General features: G+C 42.9%; 1 protein-coding gene across 3 annotated transcripts in view; it reads left to right on the top strand.

Annotated features, from left to right (window-relative positions):
- The first annotated feature begins 232 nt into the window (after positions 1–232).
- AMPH (amphiphysin) overlaps positions 233–23,885 on the top strand; it is a 192,023-nt gene continuing 168,370 nt past the window's right edge. For all 3 annotated transcript variants that reach the window (XM_060157340.1, XM_060157341.1, XM_060157339.1), the window contains exon 1: positions 233–1,497. In XM_060157340.1, the coding sequence (XP_060013323.1) occupies positions 1,429–1,497 (69 nt within the window). In that variant the 5' untranslated portion in view covers positions 233–1,428. The remainder of the gene's footprint in view (positions 1,498–23,885) is intronic.

Genomic DNA, 23,885 nt, shown 5'->3' with positions numbered 1-23,885 from the left:
GTCCAAGTAACCTCAGGGCTTCTCCCTTTACCATGTGCCCTCTCCAAGGGGCTTTTTACAGCAGGGTAGCTGAAACTCTACACGGCAGCACAGGAAGAACAGGTTTCGTTCCTCAGACTGCGAAACCTGCCTGGCTTCTCAAGGCGTTGGTCTGGAATTAGCACAGTGTACTTCCGCCATATCTTATTGGTAAAAGGCAGTCACAAGCCTTTTAGAATCAAGGTGAGGGGACTATACTAGGAGTGGATACCAAGCGGCAAAGCACGGGAGCTGCCCACGTGACAGTCTACTCCAGAGGTGGCGTGAGATGCTCTCCGGAACTCACAGGATTCCCAGGTGCCTGACTCACTTCTGACCTGTTTGCTGGGCCACCTGCCTTACCCTTCTCACATTCTCAGAGAGAACCCAATATGAATAGTTTGACCTTCGGTCAGAGGCTTCAAGAGCTCTAGGTAGGTATAGGACAAGTTTATCTCTATTATTCTTACTTCTGCAAAGTGTACTGACGATGGTGAATCCCTGTTAAGGTTACCAGAAGGTGGGTAAGAAGCAACAGGTTAGGAGGCCTGGGTCTTACGCTGCTGGTGTGAGGCAATAAAGGACCTGCCTCTTCCATGCAATGGTTCTTGGAAAGTGAGTGCCTATGCTCAGGGCAGGGATTACAGAGATCACCAAAGCACAGCACCTGCCTTAAAGGAGTGGACCCTTCTCAGCAAGGAACCTCCCGCCCTCGCCCCAAGTCTTGTGTGAAAGTTTACACAAGTGTCACCATTGGTGCCTCCCTCCTTTGTACCTGTGTCTCTGGGGCAGCTCCAACGTCTGCCCTGACTCGGTTTCCCAGTCGGCTTCCCTCGTTGGGCTGCGAGCCTCCCGAGGGTGTGTTCTTGAACACACAGATAATCGAGGGTTGCATTCTCTGCCTGGGGTCGTCGAGCGGGTCCTCCAGGGAGCGCAGCCCACCCCCCTCCATTTCCACTTGCACCTTCCCGGTGTTCTCGTTCCCTCTTCTCCAACTCCTCCGCCCACACCCGCCTTTTTTTTTTATTTTTTTGCTGGAGAGAATTGGGGCCCCTCTCACCCTCCCCCACCACAAACTCCGCCTTCAGAGAACCCCGGAGCTGCTGCGGGCCCTGCGGCTGCTGCTCGGCTCCCTTCCCTTTCTCCACCAGACCTCCTCTGCCATCACTGTGGGCGCTCTCTGGGCATTTCGACTCTTGGCTTCTTCTCTCCCTTTAGCTCGCCACCCGTGTCACCGACCGGGCCGGCGCGTCCCGCCTCCGCTCTGTCGCTTTAAGTGGGTCCCCGCCGCCGCGCCCCTCCCTCACCCCTCCTGGCGCTCAGCGGCTCCTCGCCGCCTCTCCTGCTCCTCCTTTCCCGCTCCTCCTCGCCGCCCGCTCCGCTCCTCTCAGCCTCCGCGGACCCGCAGCCATGGCCGACATCAAGACGGGCATCTTTGCCAAGAACGTCCAGAAGCGACTCAACCGCGCGCAGGAAAAGGTCAGAAGCGGGTGGCGGGGACGCGGCGGGCAGGGCCGAGCCGGCCGGGGCGGGGGTGGGATGTGGGGGAGCGCAGGAGGCCGGGCCGGGGTCTCGGGGACGCCTTGCCCTCCGCCGCAGCCACTGCAGCAAGGCGGCACCCGGCGCTGCGGGGAGCTGGCGGGAAGGCGGGAGCGCCGGGGACGCGCAGCCCCTGTCCCGGGAGGCGCGGGGTTGGCCCGGGTCTCCCGGCTGCCTCGCCGCTCCCCCGCGCGGCTGGCCGCGCTCCCCGCCCTCCTGGGCCGGCGCCCGGCACGAGCTGTGGCAGGTGCGCCGTGTCGCCCGCGGCTCCCGGAGCTGAGCGCATCTTCCTCCCGGCGCCCGCTGGCCGCGCGCCCGCAGGCGCCTGGTGGGGACGCGGCCCGCAGGTCCCGGCGGGAGATTGCGGCGCTGTCCTTCCTCCGGCGGGATTTCCTGGCTACTTGGGTGCAGCAGGAACGAGCGATTTAGCACAGAAGCTACCTCCGAAGAAATATGTTTGGATTAAGAAGGCTGATCGCGAAGAGCCAAGGGCTTTAATACAGTACTGTGCAGTGAATCCCGAAGTTCAAAACCGAGATCTAGATGCACACTTATTTCTTTCGATTTTTCTTCCTTTTTTTTTTTTTTGAGGGGTCTCTCTGTATGTGTATCCCTTTTGACGCCAGCGTCCTTCTCTGGAAGGTCAAAAATAAATATGACCTGAACCTAACAGTTCTCTGCATCTTTTTGCACAGAGGAGGGCGTTTTATTGCATGAAAAAAAAAAAATCCATGCTGCACGGGTTGGGTTCCCTGGTGTTTCACAAGATTGGTCGCAGTAATTTATTTTTCTCCCCGAGAGGTGGGCACAAATGAACGCCATGTCCAAATCAAGCCCAGCCCCGAGCAGTTGGAGAGGTACAGTAGCAGGCAGTGGGTTTGCCTGGCTTCCCTGCCCACTGCTTGTCGTCAAGACCTTGCCAGCACTGAGGTCTTCATTTGTGTCCCGGGCAAAGGACATTCATATTGTAGATGAAGCATTGTACTTGAAAATGGACACCGGCTAATGAGCCCCGTGGTCCGTGTCACTTGAACTGTGTTCTCTTTCACGTGGAAGTATTTTCCATCCTTGGGATTCTGGATGTTTAGTGGTTTCCTGTTTTACTGGAAGTCAGATCTGCCGCGTTGCCCACTATGAAGGTGAATTTCCCTTTTCAGACTTGGGCTCAGGACGCCCCCCCAGTTCCTATTGACTCCCATGAACTCAGCTGAAGGGGGCACTGATTCCTTTGCCTGTCCGCATGCCCAGAGGCTGGGTGGCTGCCTCTCGTCCCTCCCTTCACACATGCATGCTCTCAATGCAGTAAGAGGATTGTATTTCTTTTAATATCTACCCAAGCTCATCCCGAACTGTGATCCTCCTGTCGCTCCTTTAGCAGCTGAATTAACAAGGCTTCCTGCCCCCTTCTAGTCCCTGGCTACTTGTGCAGAAAGTAGCCATGATCTGCTGGGATCCTGGCCAGGTTTTGTCATCATTTTTCCATACTTCCTTTTACCCACTGGTAGGTATTCCTCCCCACCCTCTCCCTCCTTCCAAGTAAGTACTTGAATTTTAGGTCTGAAGCTTTTCATTGAATCCACTTCCCATCTGTGAGGGAATTTATTGATACAGTCTGCCTTCTGACATATTAAATTATTTCTTAATCTAGGTCACCAGCTGTTAATATGCCAGAAATAACTGAAAAGAAAATGTAATCTGACTTAGAGAGCATTCAAACCCTTATGAATTGTTGAAAACTCACTTTTTCATAATGGTGTGTATTATGATAGCAGTTGTGGTTGGTGGTTAATCAAGGTGGCCTAGGGAAGCCTTGAGCAGGGCTTCAAGTGTCCTATTTCTTCCCTGGGGAAAGCTTCGGATGAAAACTTCCTGTTGTACTTAGTTTAGGGGGTTAAGACACCAAGAGGCTGAGAGTATGAGTTCTGTCCCTGGGTGAGTTCTGTCCCTGGGTAAGTTCTGAGCCCATGCAGCGCATGGGAAAAGGGCATGTGGGAATCCAGTTAAGGCAGCCCAGTCGATCCCAAACAGAAGCCGCGGGACAATGGAAAGCAGTGTGTTGCTGTTTGGGCTTGATAAGACATCTCCCCCAGTGATTCCTTCTTTTCGCATCTTCGGTCTCCTCCTCTTATCCAGATGCTCCATTGCAACAATGATATGCTACGTATGTTTCTGAGACCCTTTGCTCCTTGTTTCTACCACCACATTTTCTCAAAAGAGTGTCCACTCCCTCGACTTTTCTATCACCTGTAATCCACCTAACAGCTTGCATGCATTTTGGCTCCAAATGCATGACTGAAACTACACTAAGAGGTAATTTATGGCTTTCTATGAATTTAAGGTACATTTTTTCTTATTGAAAGTCTGTAAAGGTTCATTGGAGAAAGAATGAAATACATATATGAGGGGAAAAAAAACCCCACCAACAAATTAGGACACATAAATTCTACCACCCAGAGATTTCACGGTCATTTGATATGTATCCCAGTACATTTGTTTCCTTACGTACGTGTATATATTTATACAACTAAAACAGGCGCATCCTATATGGTTTTGTAACTTGTTTATTTCATTTAATAATCATGAACGTTCTTCAATAGATGTACATATTTTCCATCACTATTATAAGTGACTGAACAGTATTGGAATGTATGAGTTATAATGGACCCGCTGTTTTTGGACACTCAGTTTCCAGTGTTTTCGAATATAAATACGATCGGTGAGAAAACTTATAGGGAAAATGTTCCCACACACTCTTAAGTATCTCCTTAGATGAATTCCTAGGAGAAGAATTATGGTGTCAAAGGTGTGCTTCTTTTTATTATAGCTAGATTGCCTTTCAGAAAGGTTGTGTCAGTTTACATTCTCACTAGCAGTCCATCGGATGTTTGCCAACACCAGATAATAAAATTTAAAGCACTCTTTAGATTTAACATCGGAAAAAATTAGTTCCTGTTTATTTCATGTTTGATTTTTAAAACCCGAACGTGAGTTTCTTGCGTTCTTGTTTTGTTTCATTTGTGAATGGTGTGTTTATACTTGTGCCCATTTTGTGGAGCATCTCCATCTTGTTATTCGTAAGGGCAGAAACTTTATCAATCCAAACATTATTTCTTCCTTTTCTATTTACTTTTTAATTTTTTGAGGATTTTGTTTCTGTTATAGAGCACGTTTATGTTTATATTATGTGTATGTTTTATATATTTGCTTAAATCTATCGATTGATTTTGCATGGTTTCTCTTTGGGCTGTTGAATTAGGATCCTGCCACTTGTAAGTATCAGAAAACTCAATTCAAACTGGCTTAAGGAAAGAAGAGGATTTAATTAAAAGTAAAAATATGGTTCTTGCACACATAAATTTAAATGAGATTTTAATGAATATATGTTTGTATTAAGCTATGAACATATAATATATGTATATATAAAATATATGTGCATATGTGTGTGTGTTACATGTTAACTCATTTGACTCTGTGAGGTTGGTACCATTACTATTCCTATTTTATAGATTAGGAAGAGGTCAAGTGACAGGCCCAAGGTCACACAGTATGCAGTAAAGCTGAAGTTTGAAGCCACGCAGTCCATTACTTCCTCCTTACACGGTACTGCCTCTTATAATTATGAAAACGGCAGGGGAAGACAGACTTCAGACCTGCATGGAACCAGGGCTCAACCACAGGCATCAGGGCTCAGGTGTCTTTTCCTCATCTCTCATCTCTGCTGTTCATCCTGTCAGCCCCATTCTTGGGCACCTTCTTCTCTTTTGGTGGCAAGATGGCTGCCAGCCCCTCTAGGCTAGGCCACATTTACAGAGAACTCCTCAGTATAGCCCTCATCGGCCCAAATTTGGGCTTGTGCCTATCCCTGGAAAAGAAAATATATCTCTGGCCAAGGGCCAGGGCCATGGGTTGGATTGGGCCTGAGTCACAGGCTTCTACGGAAGCTGGGGTGGAGAAGTTTCCCCTAGACCATCTGTACTGCTGGTAGAGGAGGGAGAATCAGAGCACAGAAAAGGGAATGGGCACTGTGCTGGCAAAATGAAAGGTGTCCACCACGGTGCACTTCAAAGGCCTTCTCTGCCCCGTGGTTGTGTAAATAATCACATAGCTAATAGCTTATAACTTAATATTCACTTAAAATTTTCCCATCAAGTTAATATATGCACAATTTAAAAAAATCAAATATTAGTAAAAGACTTATTATGAAAAATAGCAGTCCCCTGTCTCTCCTTTCCTCAACGGCCAGTCTTGTTTCCCCAGAGGCAGCTATTACTAATCACAAATAAGCTTAAGATAGGAAAGGATCTATCCTTTCTTATTTGGTGAAGACCGGTAAAGATTTAGCTCTCTTACATTCATCCTTCTACTTCCATATCCCCTAATAATAGAGCAAAAATTGTGGATTGCTGAGGATTATATTTTTAAAAAGTTAAAGTATAGAAAAAGAATAGATACGTGAATATGCATAACGGAATAACTCCGCTGTACACCTGAAACTAACACAGCATTGTTAATCAACAGTACTCCAATATAAAATAAAAATTTTAAAAAAAAGCTTACTTGATAACATCAGAAAAAGTATAATGTTTGTTGACTAAAGTATACAAATCTTAATATTCAGCTCGGTGGATTTTTATGTGTATGGATTTCCATATAGCTACCACCCAGATCAAGTTATAGAACATTTCTATTATAAACCAGATATCTGTCATCCCTCATGTCTCTTTTGTTCTTTGTCTTGTTTATGTTCATACCTTTTTAATTCCTTTACCATCATTTCCCTGATGAACATCTTTTCTTGTATAATGCTTGTTGGTTATTTTGGTATCTTCTTTTGCAAAGTGTCTGTTAAAGTTTTTTGCCTATGTGTTTTATTTGGGTTGCTTGTTGTTTTCTTCTTGGTATGTAGTTCTTTTTATATTCAGGATATGAATCCTTTGTCAGATAGACAATTTGCAAATATTTTCTCCTAGAAGGTGGCTTGCCTTTTTACTTTCTTCATGGTGCCCTTTGTGTGTGTTTAAAATTTTAATGAAGTCTTATCTGAAGATTAGGTTTTCCATACAGCTTTTTGTTTCCCTAGAGTTAATAATAGCCTTTATTTCTGTTTGCTTATTTTTTTATGAACTATTTAGAATTGTTTGTTCTTGCTTCATCAGCTCTGTCAGATGCCTGTCAATATCATTATCAAAGGTTCAATATATCAGGTAATGCAATTATATTCTCCAGTGAGCGACACCACCCACAACTCCCCTCTGTTTGGAGCCTCTGCCCTTTTGCTGTAATCTGGGCTGACTTTTTTTTTCTAGGCCTGCTACATAGCTGTCATCCTGGGTCTTTCCTTGCCAATGTTGGGGTCGAGGAAGGGACTTGAAGGCACATCTGATGACTGTCCCCCATTGTCATTGTTGTTCTTTATCCTCACTTTCTGTAGTACTTGGTAGAACCAGGTTTGAAGCCGGAGTGTGTTTGAGTGTGTGACTGTGCAGTGAGAATTGGCTGCTTTTTCATTGGTTGCCTGTACAGGCACTTTTAAAAAGTAGCTTTCTCTATTCTGCTGAATTGTTTCCATTCTTTTATCTACTTTTCGGCTTCTGTAAAATGTATTGAACTCATCCACTAGTAGTGCCTCCCCTCTTTTTATCCATGTATGTTCATACCTTTTTATTCCTTTGCTGTTGTTTTTTGTTGGGTTTTGGGAGGAGACAGATATAAACACGTACAGTCAGTCTGCCTGTTTATCCAGAGGCCTTTTTTACTTAAATATTTTATCCCTTTGGGATTTTTTTGTCCATCTTTGTTCATTTGTGAAATCCAGTGACATTTATTTGGTCTTAACCCTCCTTGACCTCTATGCAATATTTAAATTGGTGGAGCACTTTAAACATTTTTTAAGATTTAAACATTTTTTTTTTCTCCTCCCTTTTTTGCGGTACGCGGGCCTCTCACCGCTGTGGCCTCTCCCGTTGCGGAGCACAGGCTCCAGACGCGCAGGCTCAGCGGCCATGGCTCACGGGCCCAGCCGCTCCGCGGCATGTGGGATCTTCGCGGACCGGGGCACGAACCCATGTCCCCCGCATTGGCAGGCGGACTCTCAGCCACTGCGCCACCAGGGAAGCCCTAAACATTTTTTTTTTCTCCTCCCTTTTTTGTGGTACGCGGGCCTCTCACTGTTGTGGCCTCTCCCGTTGCGGAGCACAGGCTCCGGACGCGCAGGCTCAGCGGCCATGTCTCACGGGCCCAGCCGCCCCGCGGCATGTGGGATCTTCCCGGACCGGGGCACGAACCCGTGTCCCCTGCATCGGCAGGCGGACTCTCAACCACTGCGCCACCAGGGAAGCCCTAAACATTTTTTTTCTAATGTGACTCTAGTGAGCAGGGAAGCCTTTGGTATAATACTAGCCTTTTTCAGCAGTAGGTTAGATAAGAGAGTTATGCTATTTAAACTCTAAAGACATGTGTAAAGACATCACTGCTTGATATTCTTTGTGCCAGTTTATCTGCCCTGAGTAATTATTGTAAAATAATAGGTGCGATTTTTTTCTTGCATTATAACTTCCCAAGTAAATTGTAGGTGCTTGAGGACAAGGACCTAATGTCTTGTGAATTGTATGTACTCGGTGATGATGTATTATTTGACTTCGTATGTTCTTGCTAGTTTACTTCCCAACCCTGCAGACACATTGTCCGAAAGTATCCTTCCACATGATTCTTTCTCTCTGACTTCTGTGAAATTATCATAAAGGTGTCACTGTGTATCACTGTCATTTGAATTGTCATTTTGTGGAGGTAGTATATCAAATAAAATTAACCTTATGAGTTCTGAGGATGGTGGGAACTCCATCAATGTTAGGTTGAACTGTACTAAATTGTTAGTTTTGTAAGTCAAACAGTCAAATATTGGTAGAGTCTTGTGGTTCAGCCCCACGCTGATTGTGTGATGTGGCAAGAAAAAGAGTGTAGTCTCCTTCTATGCCTAATTGTGTGACATTTGTGGGTTTTTAAAAAAAAATTGTTGCCTTGCTGGTGCCCACATCTTGGTTTGTTCTCAAAGGGAGACATGTGGATGGTGTTTGTGTGTGCATGTGCTGATGTGTACGTGCCTGTGTTTATTTATTTACGCAGATTGAATGGGAGAAGGAATACCCTGCTCTGACCAGGAGACACTTTCCATGGATCCCAGTGCCTTGTCTGTGGAAGAGTAGCTTGTATGACCATGTTTACATTTGAGGACACTTTGGAGACTGAGTCTCTGAGACACATCCAGGGTTTCCCCTTTTAAGATCATCAGAAGACTTTGTTGTTGTCCGCTTCTACATTGTACAAGCTTATACCTTCTCATCTACTAAGATAATTTTCTCTGGCTGTATTAGGAACTGACAAAACTAAAAATAATTCTGAGGACATTCTTGACAGTAAAGTTTCTTTCTTCATTTTTTTTTTTACACATAAACATGCATATACCCATGCATCCTTCTTTCTCCAGGAATAGGGAATTAGAACTGTAGGGATTGAGATTTTAATATTAGTAAGAGTTATCATTATCCTTTACAACATAGCATATTGTGTGTGCGTGTGTTCCATAAATGATACTTTAAAAGTCAGCTTGTCTATGGACCGATACAACTTAAAATACCTGAAACACTTGTGTAAATAATATGGTCCACTTTACTAGAGGTATAAAATTAGGTCCCATTTAAAAAAATACTCTAATTAAATGGTTTCAACATCGAATCCAGTGTATCATGAGAATCTCTTACTCCTCCCTGGGGTCCCCGTCTTGTGATAAGTTCAGAAATCCTATGGGGAGGGTCCCTTCTCTAAAGAAGTCTGTGGTTTTTACTATGGCCTTATGGAAAAGGGTTCTAAAAGGGAGTCCAGCATTCAGATGTCACTCTTGTCCCCCAGGGTGAGCACTGCAGTGTGTCAGGAACATGGTGTCCCCACTGATGGGTCTCACAGTGAGGGCAGGGCCAGGAAGCCTTTCTCTCTGGGATTATACTCAACTATGGCCACTGTGTCACAGAATGCCTGAGCTCCAAATATGTGAGCTCTTTATCAGTGGGCTTATTATTTCCAAATATACTTTCACATATACACACAGCTTCTCGCTCCAAGATTTCCCATCATGCCAGGGTTTCTAAGTTAGGAAATTCATTATCAGCAAACACTGATTATCCATTCCATTCTATGCCACTCCACTCTGTTCTGTTTTTAATAACACGCTAAGGGGACATACTAAACGGATTTCCAGCCTGCAGTTTGGGAATACCACCTTAGAGGACCTCCAGCATCCTTTCTTGTAAGCTGACTTTCTTTTGGGCCATCGGTCCATTTAAGGGTGTGTGTGTGTGTGTGTGTGTGTGTGTGTGTGTGTGTGTGATTAAGTTTCAAAAAAATGTTGTGAAGCACTTTGTGAGGGGATGAGTCGAGAAGGCAAAGAGTATTTAAAAAAATATGTTCTGACTTTTTAAGGTCTGGGAATTTCCACTTGACTCTTCAAACACAATTTTTTAGTTTTCTAGCCACTTAAATTAGGGGCTGTCTGAGTAGAACTCCCGAGGAAATAACTGAGCCTGTGGGCTTGTATGAAGGGATAACAGATATAAAGATTTCTTATGTTGCAGATATAATTTTCCAGATATTCTCCATAATGGCTAACCTTTACATAATGAAGCTCCCATCATCACAGAGTTTGAGGAATTCACTGATGAACATATATAATAAGACTACATACACAGCATTGTGCAAAATTAACGTTTCCTGAGAACACATCCACAGGCCAACTTTTAATAAGTGAAGCTGAAACTTCATTCTTACCAATTCAAAGTAAGTCTAAATTTAAGTGTAGTGCTTTAGTAGATATATTTCCTGAATATATATTGAGTAAATCTCTTATTAGGAATAATGTTGGATAAAGCCATGAAAAAGATCTTAGTTTTGAAATATTTGCTATGCATAATATACTTATATATAAATTTTGATTACCCTGAAGCTACTTAGATGTACGAAAATCAGAAAACCATGATTTTGGTCATTTTCATCTTATTCTCATATAGTTCTTTAGTTGAAAGTTTAGTTCATAAGTGGGAAGAACCTGAAAAAAAATATATATATGTGTACATATATAATGTACACACACACATATATACACATTTTTTCTATCTTAAAGTGCCTATAATGATTTAATAAAATACACATGGACGTATGAATAAATGTACTTTTGTTACGGCACCTGACACTTGTTGAGTAAAAGGGTGCTAAATTTACATATTCTAACAGTTAATATATTCGATTGTGAAATCAACCTGGTAAAATTCAGTTATTCATTTAGAATCATTTACTAAGAATCTAAAAGACTCATGCACCCAACGTTCATTGCAGCATTATTTACAATAGCCAGGACATGGAACCAACCTAAATGTCCATTAACAGAGGAATAGATACAGAAGATGTGGTACATATGTTCAATGGAATATTACTCAGCCATAAAAAATGAAATAATGCCATTTGCAGCAACATGGATGGACCTAGAGGTTGTCATACTGAGTGAAGTGAGTCAGAGAAAGACAAATACCATATTAAATCACTTATATGTGGAATGTAAAAATATGGTACAAATGAACTTCTTTACAAACCAAATAGAGTCACAGATGTAGAAAACAAACTTATGGTTACCGGGGGGGGGGGGGGAGAGATAAATTGGGAGATTGGGATTGACATGTACACATTATTATATATAAAATAGATAACTAATAAGGACCTACTCTATAGCCCAGGGAACTCTACTCAATACTCTGTAATGACCTATGTGGGAAAATAATCTAAAAAAAGAGTGGATATATGTATATGTATAATTGATTCACTTTGCTGAATGCCTGGAATTAACACAACATTGTGAATCAACTATACTCTAATAAAAATTAAAAAAAAAAAAGAATCTAAGGGCCAAAAGGCACTTGCTAGGCGCTTGTAATATAGCATTCAACAAAGACCAGCAGGAGGTGGTAGAGAGAGAAATCTTTGAATATACTAATAACCAAATCGTTATTAATGAAAAATCATAATTAAAAATTCTGTGAGGAGAAAAAAACCATTTGTAAATGTAACTAGGGAACTCACCTAGAGTGAGAGGATTGCATATACCTATCTGAAGCAGGTAGATTTTAAGCTAAGGTCCTAAGGATGAGTTGTAGCTGTCCAGGCAAGGGGAGTAGGGTAAGAGCGTGGGGATTTTAGGAGTCAGTAAGCATTCTAAACATCATACTCTTCGCCCTTATTTAACTAAGATAAAAATAAGAGCTGTAAAAAAAAAAAAAGAAAAGAGCTGTAGAATATACAAGAGATAACGAGAATCGACTGCGCGTTGGCTTTATAAATGATCTCTTCTACCATTTGCATTGCATATTTATCAAAGTGGCAAAGTGGACCCTAACTGGGATGGTCCTTCTGTAGTCGCAGTCCCTCTTTTGTGTGATCAGATTTTTACTCTCACATGTTGAAGAGTCCTTCTATGTCCGAGTTCCCCCTTGATACAGAGGCAGGACACTGGTTCCGAGCTGACTTGCCCTCTGAATTATCTGTCATACAAAGATCCCTTTGTATAACAGCAGTAAACTCCAGCCCAATCTGCTTTTATGGATTTGTAAGGTCTCTTATCGTAAACCATCAGAAATGCAAAATAAATATGAAAGCCCTTATAAAATTCTTAAATGCCACACATCTGGAAACATTGGTTTGTCTTTAAAAGGTTTGAATGCACTTGGATTCCCAACTTTTAGTGAGAGAGAGAGAGAAGAGAGAGAACACACATGGTTAAGGCTGGCAGCAACTTGACTTAATTATGTTGTAGACATTGACTAGATTATTTTGCAGGCTGTGGTCTTGAATTTAGGAATAATCTGAGATGATTTGCAGCTTGGGAAGAATCTTAAATTTGGAAGAGAATCTTTTGTAGCAGGCAGTCTCTTCCTCTACCTAGTAATGTTTGCTAACAGTTGAGTAGCATAGATGGCCCAAGCCTTGGAAGGATCTCCCATTTTGTGGTAGCACAGCCTAGAACAGTGTGATGATACCTTTCACATGCCCTGTTATTCCTCAATATTTGAGGCATCTGTACAAGAAATCCTGCCTCTTTAACCTACGTGTTTCTATAGCAAAAAATCAACTTCCAACCTGCTCCCTGTTCAGTGGGTTCTTCTCTGAGTCTCTAGGAAAACGATGGTCCAGATTTTTCTTCCCATCCCTCTAGGAAATGCATGTGACCATGGGGACCACTAGCATTATGAAACATGGTCAGCAGAGGGTTCTCCTGGGTACCTGTATTGGCCTGTGGTTGCTCCTGTTAAGCATAGGGAGTGAATCTAGAAATCAGGTACCTCCAGGGTAGTGTTTTCTCAATAGTCAGGAACATTTGAGGAGTGGGTGAGTTAAGAATGCAGATTCCTGGGCCTATTTAAAAACTTACCAGAATCTCTTATTAAGACTTGGGAATATGCATTTTAATAAATTCCTCTGGTAATTCAAAGGTTTACTGAATCTGCAAAGCACACTGCTTTAGAGAAGGGCATTTGGTTGACATTCTGTGGTGGGTATGAGCTCCTAGGTCCACTCCAGGGTTATAATTTGGAGAGTAAGGCTTTCTTCCACCCAGTGACTATAAATTTATCTCCAAAGTAGTAGAGAGAAGAGGGTGAAAAGCAGTGCCCTATTCTATGCTTAAAAATATCCTCATGCTTAACGTAGCCTACTTAGATTTCAAAGGAATCAGTTTTGTGGAGGCCAAATTGGAGATGTTTCATCAAGGGCCAAATATCTTCCTTATGAGGAGTGTTGTATAGCATAGAAGATCGGAGTCTGTGAAATCTGGTTCTGTAAAAACCATTATAATTTTAGAATAATGCTGGCTAATGCATCAGTCACAAAATGTAGAAATATTTGTCTCAAAAAACTGCTGTGTATTTTTGGTGGGTGACAGAAGGAGATGGGCGAGTTTGGGAGATATGTTTATAATTACATTGATTTTTGTATGTTTTACTGTAGAGTGAATAGTAATGAGATTGCTTAATGTGCCTAGTAGAGATCGTGGTCAAAACTCAGAGGATGGTTTTGGTCTCTTGTGGAAGAAGCCCCATTTGATAGGACCTGGATTATTAGATTCTAAGTTTAATTTTTCTTAAGGTATTTGTTGAGAACTTGTGTCTTTATTCTTAATGGATATTGTTTTACACTTTTCATTTCTTGTGATGTTTTTGTCTGTTTTTTGTATCTGAGTAATAATCGCCTCAAACAATGAATTGGGAAGTGACCCATCTCCTATTTTTTGGAAGAGTTTGTGAAGAATTGGTGTTAGTTCTTCTCTTAATATTGGTAAAATTCATCAGTGAAGCAATCTAGGCTTGGGTTTTTTATTTGCGGGAAGTTTTTTGATTGCTAATCAAATCTCTTACCTTGTTTAGGTCCACACAGATTCTCTATGTCTTTTTGAGTCAGTTTTTGTAGACTGTGTCTTTCTAGAAATTTTGTTTCATCTAGTTTATTGATTTAATTTGTTGGCATATACTTGGTCATAGTGTTCCTTTATGTAGTAGTATTCCTTTTTATTTCTATAAGGTTGGTAGTAATGTCACCTGTTTCATTCCTGATTTTAATAATTTCAGTCCTCTCTATTTCTTGGTCAGTCTAGCTAAAGTCTTGTCACTTTTGTTAATCTCTTCAAAGAACCAATTTTTTGTTTCATTGGTTTTCTCTTGCATTAGCTGCATTCCATAAGAGTTGGTATGTTGGGTTTTCATTTATCTAATATATATTCCGGTTTCCCTTTGATTTCTTTTTTTATCAGTTGGGTATTAAGGAGTGTGTTGTTTTGTTTGCACAGGTTTATTAATTTTCAAAATTTCCCGTGTTAATGATTTCTAATTTCATTCAATTGTAGTTGGGTAACATGCTTTATGTGATTTCAGTCCTTTAAACTTATTGTGGAATGGAGGGTGGGGGAATTGGGTGAATGTGGTCAAAGGTACAAACTTCCAGTTGTAAGATAAATAAGTTATGGGGATGTCATGTACAGTATGCTGACTATAGTTAACAAGACTGTACTCTATATTTGAAACTTGCTAAGAGAGTGGATCTTAAAAGTCCTCAAAACAAGAAAAAAATATTTAACTATGTGACACGATGAATGTTAACTAAACTTATTGTGGTAATCATTTTGAAGTACAGATCTTCCTTGACATATGATGGGGTTAAGTCCTGATAAAGCCATCATAAGTTAAAAATACCCTAAGTTGAAAAAATGTATTAAATACACCTAACCTACCAAACATCATAGCTTAGCCTAGGCTACTTTTTTTTTTTTTTTTTTGCAGTACGCGGGCCTCTCACTGTTGTGGCCTCTCCCGTTGCGGAGCACGGGCTCCGGAGGCGCAGGCTTAGCGGCCATGGCTCACGGGGCCCAGCCGCTCCGCAGCATGTGGGATCCTCCCGGACCGGGGCACGAACCCGTGTCCCCTGCATCGGCAGGCGGACTCTCAACCACTGCGCCACCAGGGAAGCCCCTCATCACACGTTTAAAACAATTATTATTTTTTTTAAATTGATGTATAGTTGATTTACAACGTTGTGGTAGCTTCAGGTGTACAGCACAAAAATTCATATATATATATATGTGTGTGTATGTGTATATATATATATATATATATACTCGTTTTCAGATTCTTTTCCCTTACAGGTTATTACAAAATATTGAGTATAGCTCCCTGTGCTATATAGTAGGTCCTTGTTGGTTATCTATTTTATATACAGTAGTGTGTATGTGTTAATCCCAAACTCTTAATTTATATAAACAAATTCTTATAAAAAGAACCTGTTATTTAGGGCTAATAACATTTCTTACATGAATGTAGTCACTGTAGCCTACCTTTTCCCAGTTGCCCATCCCATAGTAACTAGAGATCTGTATGTAGAGATGGCCCAGGCAAACAAAGAGGGAGTCTTTATTAGAGGTGACCAGGGAGACATCTACATTTATCTCCAGAGTGCATTAGATGAGATCCTGTAGAGTTTGGGTATAGAGCAACCTGTTTGGAGTAAATAGTAACATTGCTGACCCTCCTCTCATCACTAAAGACTCTGTTTCCTCAAACTGAAATTGAAAGATGCACATATCTGTGTGCATTATGTGTGTGTGTGTGTGTGCATGTGTGTTTTGGGGAAGTTTTTAGAGTGAGGTATGACATGCATGTATTAACTTGCAAAAAATCTTAGGTGTACAGCTTGACAAAATTTTACAAATATACATGTATAACATATAATCTGTGTTACTGACACTCCGATGAAGTGAAGAGCGTTTCTGGAACCCAGCAGACTCCTTCAGACTTCTTCCAAGTTAATATTTCCTCTCTTCTGTTCGCTTCTTCCTACCAGGTAGCCGCTATTCTGATTCTACTCCCATAGGTTAGTTTCACCTGTTCTTTAAATTTGTATAAACAGAGTCATACAGTGTGCGCTCTTTTGAATCTTACTTCTTTCACTCATCCCAGTATGTATGAGAGTGATCCCTGTTGCTGTGTATAGGAGTTCATTCCTTTCTTTCATGAATAGTATTACCCTGTACAATCTCCCACAATTTATTTATCCATCCTCCAGTTGATAGGCATTTGGCTTGTTTCCGGTCTTTGGCTGTTATGAATACAGCGGCTGTGCACATTCCTTATACATGTCTTCCGGTGGACAAAACCCACTCATTTCTTTTGGGTTAATACCTCGGAATACAATTTCTGATTCTTTAGGGTAAGCATTATCTAGCTTTAGGAGAAAGGGCTAAAGAGTCTTCCAAAGTGATATATCAAATTTACACTCCCATCAGCAAGTGTGAGAGTTTAGAGAGCCTGTATCTTCAAATGATAAGTTTGGTGTTGCATACTGAGTTGTATTTGTCTCGTGCTGTATCAGCATAAGACTCCTTGTTTAATGAACAAATGACGTTATGTATTTTACACAGAATCATAGGAACATTCCTCTCTCAAGAACCCGTCAATATATTGTGTTTAAACTCGGGGAGTGGTGACCATTACACTACCACTCACATGTGCAGAGGAAGGGTACAGCTGGAGCCTGTGTGCATGGGGCGAGGGGTAGGAGGATTGTGGTGCAAAGAGTCTCAGGGTGGCAAGGGTTCTTTGATGTGCTGTATTCTACCTCCTGTCTTCTGGGATCAGGGTCTCTGGTCCACACAGGTGGCTTTCTCTGCAGGTGTATGTGGTTTAGTAAGTTAGGATCTGAGCACCTCTGGGCTTAAGCAAGGCTCAGTGGCATGGCGTGCTGCAACTGACTCAGCCCCACCTTGGTTTCTTCTGGCCCTGTATGTTCTTCTGCCATTTGGCTAGACTGACGCTGGGCTCTGGTCCCCAGCCCTTCTACGGAGCCGCGTGTCTACTGCCTCAGTAGCCACATCCCTCTTCCAAACTGGCGGGTTTCTTGGCCAAACTTCCTAGTAACTGTGTGTTCACCACATGAGTGTCAAGGCATTGAGGAATCTAAACTTCAGGCTCCCCTTGACCTGGTTACCTAGCGCAGTCACAGAGATGTAGCTGTGCCCAAGGTTGGCAAGTAGGGCAGGCTGAAAAAGGAACTTTCTAGAGTGCTCTGTGGGGTGTAAGTGTCATAGCTCTCTTTTGCCGTTGACATTATCCTTACTTCAAAGGGAGGAGAGAGGAAAATGGGGATGCATTTTTATTCCACCTTTTTCTCTTGTCCATGGAGGGGAAGGCTTTCCTTTGCATTCTGTTGTATCTTCCTGCCACAGGGCTTGCCAGGCCGTCACGGATGAAAGGGGCCTCTTCATTCCACTGTGGGAGCGAGGACTCTGCCCTGGGCTTCACTTGCCTCTTTAGCATTTGATATACTAAGGAGAGAAATGAAAGATGATGGAAAATTGTCATTTGAGGCATCTTCATTCTTGCGCCCCATCTAGTTTGCATTAAGAATTGGGTGTTTTCTGGGAAATACAGCCAATATTTTGTAATAACTGTAAATGGGAAGTAAACTTTAAAAATTGTATAAAACTAAAAACATTTAAAAAAGTGAAATTTGCCATTAAAAAAAGAAGAATTGGATGTTTTCTATCCATAGGCATCATTATGAGCAATTCACCTATATTGGCTCATTTAACCCTCATCGTAAACCTATGAAGTAGGTGTTCTTATTATCCCTATTTTACAGATGAGGAGACGGAAGCACAGAAAGGACAAGGTTGAGCAGTTTGCTTGAGGTTACTTAGCCAGTTAAGGGTGGCATTGGGATTTGATCTCGGAAGCCTGCTTCCAGAGAGCCCACGTTTTCTGAAATGACTGAGAACTTGGCATGTTCTTTTCATCAGTTCTGATGATGTTCCTCTGCAGTGTTGAGTTGAGAAAATGTCAGGTCTCAAGTCATGACCCCGGGTTGGGGAGAAATTCCATGGAGTCTGGTCCCTGAAATGGTTTCATTCCTTTATGAGTCATTCATTGCTTTATGTGTCATCATATCTGTACCCCTGGGACCTCTCAGTTATCGTCTCAACTTTTGGATTTTACACACTGGCTTTTCTTAAACTGGGGCAAACCCATGTGACAATCACCTGTTTTTGGTTACATGGTAGTTTTATCTTAGCAGCTCAAACTACTTTAATAAACATGGTGCTCACAGGCTTATGGGATCTGGGACGGAGGTACTAGTAACTCGGGGTCTTAGTGGCTCAAAAGATGGGTTTGGAAAAACCATAGAGAATTACCAGTTATCCAAGTTCATTTCATTTCTTACAAGATGAACATCCTGTAAAATCTTTACCGCTCACCCCAAAGTTGAGCACCAGGAGAAGTAAGAGAAAGACGTGCCACTGAATATGACCTCACAGATGGGGAAGAGAGCGGGGCATGGATGTGTGTGCTCTACCATATTGACAAAGGTGGCTTTCTAAATACAAAGGGCAGATTCTTCCCAAGCCATCCAGTGAACCGGCACGTGTTCTACATCTGCATCTTAGAAACTTGCATAGGCTAACAATGCTGATTTCCTCTTAATTTTAGCTCACTTGAATAACTCCATTTTCATCTCTCCAGATGCTTTTCCAAAGCCTCTCAAGTCCACAGATTTTTTATGATCCATCATAGAAACGCTCTAGCATTCACTGATGACTCCTCTTCTTTCTTTTGTCACGTGGTAGACAATTTCAATTTGCCCATAGTATCAGTTCTTCCTTTTTCACGGCTATCCAGCTAAAGATAGCATCTCCCAACCTCATTTGCAGCTAGATGTGGCCACGGCAGTTAGCTCTGACCAGAGGGAGGGGAGCAGAAGGGCTCATGTGTAAAACTTCTAGGTCTTGATTGTAAGCCTGGGGGTTTGGGTTCCACTGCCCCCTCTTAATCCCCACTGTCTGGAATGTGGATGTAATGGTGGGAGGTGGAGCTGAGACCTAGGACCGTGGATGTCACGCCATCTCAAGTGTTGAGCGTGGCAAGACAATTTGGTGGCGGAGCCTGGGTCCACCACACTGTGGAGTTGTCACAGCCTCAGGGCTACAGGAGAACAGTGGCCGGACAGGGCAAAAGAATTCTATGTCTGCAGAAGCTACTGTGTTTTCCGGCTTTCATTCCTACAGCTAAACCTCCGTCCTAAGGTTTAGTTTGAACTGTTTGAAACCGCCATTTTTTTGTGAATCAAAACTTGTCAAATATCATCCGTTTCATACTGTTCAATAAGAACACACATTCATTTCATCATTTTTTTTCCATTAAGTTTTGCACGTACCATCTGAGGATGCATCCTGTGAAAGTAGACAGTGTTTTATGGAAGGTGCCTCAGACATGGTGGAGAAGTACTGTCAGTTCAGAACAGGAGGTGACTCAGGAATTACCCAGATTCGATCTGTTGTAAACATTGTTCTCTTTAGTTAAGACCTCCCTGGAAGCCTCATAAGGTATTTTTATTCTCATTAGTTGGAAGGCAGCCACCTCAGCAGCTGACTATATCAATGGATGACTTTAAGGTTTGACCCCCTGAGTGGTATTTTCCTTTCAGCTGTGATGCAAATGGGCCACGTGTATTGGGTCGTTTGCCAAGGGTAGGTGCTTTGCTCTCAAGGGTATTTGGAGCTGGCCATGATACTTTAGAAAGTGTGCCTTTGGTAAAGGGTAAGCTGGGCCGCTAGAACTACTGGAAGATTTTGTTAGGATTTGGAAGCAGTTCAGGATGATGGGAAGAGATGTGGGAATTAGTCAGGTGTGGGTTCGAATCCTGACTTTCTCACTTCCCACCTATGTGGTCTTGGGGCCAGTCTCTCTGAACCTATGCTTCCACTTCAGTAAAATGCAGATAATGATGCTGATTTTTCAGACCGCAGTTAGAATCTGAGCTAATATTGTAAACATTGGCACAGTATGTAGGAGTTGCACAGAATAGAAATGGTCGCTATTTTTATTTTCTTTGGATTTTAATGTCTTTCTCAAGGTGGCACATCAGCGCTCTGTTTATATGGCTTCTAATCCTTCTTTAGATGAGATGGAGAATCTCCATCCTTTCTGGATCTTAGATCCAAAAAGAGGATCTAAGTATACACTCCACACATCTATTTGGGCCAAATTGGGAGGCTCCTTGTTTAAACTGAGAAAACCTGGTACATAACATATATTTCCTTTGGTCACGTGCATGTGTGCTAAAGACTGGGGCCAGAGCCACAGATGAAGACAAACCATTTGCCATCATCTGTCTGCCCTTGGATACCTCACAGGCAGAGTGTGTGGCCTGCATCCTCAGCCATGGCGGAACAGACCCAGGGACACTTTTGAAAATCCTGATTCTTGTCCATTTTGGTAAGACCAAGATGGAAAGACGTTTTCTCTCTTTCTTTTCTCTCAAAGCTCTCTATATCTCAATGCTTGTGTGGCTCTTTGAGAAAACTATTCAGATGGCGGGGAGGAACTTGATCCCGTGGGTAAGATTTAATCCACCTTGCCCTCTGTTCAAGCTCTGAAGCCCCCTTTGAAACGCTAGTGATATTTTCATGGTGATAATGGTACAAAACAAAAACAGGCTTACCAGGGTCTCCATTGAACTTAGACCCAAAACTTTAGACCTAGAAGGGAAGTGAGAAATCAGAGGTGTATCCTCAGACCCAAGTCATTGGCTTAGCTTACTGTCGAAGTTGTGTAGACAGACCTTGTTTTGGGTCTACTACATTTACAGTAACCCAGACTTATCTGTTCCTGTCATGTGGCTCTCTCATCAGTATAATTAGTTTTAATAACTGTTATTTTTAATTAATATTTTAATTAATTAGGCTGCATTGGGTCTTAGTTGTGGCACGCAGGATCTTCGTCATGGCACGTGGGATCTTTCGTTAAGGTACGTAGGCTTCTCTCTAGTTGCGGCTTGTGGGCTCCAGAGCACGCGGGCTCAGTAGTTGCGGCACGTGGGCTTAGTTGCCCCATGGCATGTGGGATCTTAGTTCCTTGACCAGGGATCGAACCCAGCTCCCGCACATTGGAAGGCGGATTGTCAAGCACTGTACCACCAGGGAAGTCCCTCTAACTGTTACTATTGACATTTATGAAATAAGGAATGAATTAAACCTCTGTTCCAGCCCAGTGCATAGGAAATATATTTGATACACCTATAGAAAAGATGAGCTAATCTAAGTGGGCAAATTTAGGTGAGACAACCCGTAGAAGGTGGGTAGAATTCAGCCGCTGGTTTCATTTCTCTGAGCTGCTGCAAATAACAGTTGCAGAGTTACTGCACCAGGCAGCATACGGAAGTCGAAAGAATATTTCCTATTGTGGCTGTGTCTTCCACAGTGGAGACTGGAGGTTTAGGAATCAGAGCTGTATATAGGACTTAGATAATCCTAATTTTGTAGAACACATATGATCCTGGGGTTCAGATAAGAGATGTTCACCTCATTTAAACATTAAAATATATTTTAGAACACAATATGAGATCTACCCTCTTAACAAATTTTTTTTTTTTTTTTTTTTTGCGGTATGCCGGCCTCTCACTGTTGTGGCCTCTCCCGTTGCGGAGCACAGGCTCCGGACGCACAGGCTCAGCGGCCATGGCTCACAGGCGCAGCCGCTCCACGGCATGTGGGATCTTCCCAGACCGGGACACGAACCCGTGTCCCCTGCATCGGCAGGCGGACTCTCAACCACTGCGCCACCAGGGAAGCCCTCTTAACAAATTTTTAAGTATACAGTACAGTACTGTTGACTACAGGTGCAGTGTTGTACAGGTGGATCTCTAGAATGTATTCATCTTGTTTAACTGAAACTTTATCCCTGTTGATTAGCAACTGCCTACTTCCCCCTCCCTGCCAGCCCCACCACCGTTGCACTCTTTGATTCTATGCATCTCTTTAGATACCTCACAGGCAGCATTTTGTCCTTCTGTGACTAGCTTATTTCACTTAGCATCGTGTCCTTAAGGTTCATCCATGTTGATCATATGACAGTATTTCCTTCTTTTTCTAAGGCTAATATTCCACTGTATGGATGTACCACATTTTCTTTATCCTTTTCAGCCCTTCAGGGACATTTACGTTGTTTCCACATCTTGACTATTGTGAATAGTGCTTAAAATAATGAGCTACTGAAGCATTTTTGTCACACATAGGAGAGAGGCAAGCATAGGACTTGAATCTCCTGATGACAGCATCTGGTAACCCGGCCTTCCACCCTGATTTATCTCCCCATGAGGCCCTGGCCTCTGTTTCTTTGGATTGATGTCAGTATTGATCATAGGTGTCAGTAGTGACATTTAGTGACGTCAGTATATTGGAGGGATTGGGGAGATACATGACAAAGATTAAACTCTCAGCCTTTCTTCTTTTAAGTCTGGGGGCTCTTGGAGGTGCTGATCAGGATGAGGACGCCAAGGATTCTGAGAGAGAAAGTGGAGGAGAGTCAGAACAGCTGGCAGAGACCGGGAGGCAGCATAGAGGAGAGCTGGCCCACAGATTCATGGTCAGATGCCTCCACAGTCCTGAACTCCATCAGAGCGCGTGCCTTATGCAAGCGAACCCCGCATAGAAGCTCTGACCGCAGGGATTTGACGAATAAACACACACAAAAAATCCCTGACTTATATCGGAGTTTTCACCAACATGGGATAAAAAAGAAAGCTCTATCTTTTAAGTCATCTTCATAATGCTTTATAAATGGATTTTTGGGGTGATTTTATTTATTTATTTTTGGCTGCGTTGGGTCCTCGTTGCTGCGCACGGGCTTTTCTCTAGTTGCGGTGAGCAGAAGCTACTCTGTTGTGGTGCGAGGGCTTCTCATTGTGGTGGCTTCTCGTTTCGGGGCACAGGCTCTAGGCACACGGGCTGAGTAGCTGTGGCTCATGGACTCTAGAGTGCAGGCTCAGTAGTTGTGGCACATGGGCTTAGCTGCTCTGTGGCATGTGGGATCTTCCCGGACCAGGGCTCGAACCTGTGTCCCCTGCATTGGCAGGCGGATTCTTAACCCCTACGCCACCAGGGAAGTCCCTGGAACTTTTAATAAAGTTAGTGTCTGTAACATCAGGAATTAGTCCCACAAGGACTGGATATTGGAAGCCTTAGATCCTATTTTTAGTAACTTCAGTGGTTTATGCAATTAAAATTAAATCCATTACCAGGAAAATTGTGTGAGTTCCTTGTGTTCCTCCTTGGAGCATCCAGACCCCCTTTGCTTTCATTTGATTGTGCAGTCATGGAAACGGATGACTTGGCAGACGTTAGACCATTCCCCAATAACGGAAACAAACCCTCCCGGTTTCTCTCTATTGCCTCCTTTCCTCTATCTGTCTGTAACTCTTTGTTTCCCTGGAGGCCCCGATGTCTTCTGGAAGGGCTTTCTCACACTCCTGCTTTGGACCACAGTAGCCTCTTTGATGTTAGCCTGAAACATTGCATAAAAACACTCTGCTTTCAAAAATTGGATCTGTATCATTAGTATGTAACCCAATGTACATTTAACTATTTTAGTGTCTTGGATGTTCTGCTTTGGATATTTAGTTACAGGGGAGTTTTAAGTGGAGAAAATGAGGTGACTTTCTCCATCCCACACCCAGAATGCTCCCTTGTACACAGTCGCAGCTGGTACACAGACATGGTGGGTGCGCAGAAGCAGCAGAGGCTTTGGGTCTTTGGAATTGGAGGGTTTATACCTCATCCTTTGCTCTTGTTGCAGTTTCTGGCTTGCCATCATTTGTCTCAAATTCTACCATCTTCTTGAGGCTTCTTGGCGCCTCAAGGAGGAGGGCTGATTCCTGGGGACATTTGCTACAGACCACCTGGGAGGGTGCCCAGCCTC

The sequence above is a fragment of the Lagenorhynchus albirostris genome, chromosome 8, assembly GCF_949774975.1.
Source record: "Lagenorhynchus albirostris chromosome 8, mLagAlb1.1, whole genome shotgun sequence".
NCBI lineage: Eukaryota > Metazoa > Chordata > Mammalia > Artiodactyla > Delphinidae > Lagenorhynchus > Lagenorhynchus albirostris.
Note: the sequence above shows the minus strand (reverse complement) of the source record. Positions and strands in the feature narration are given on the sequence as shown.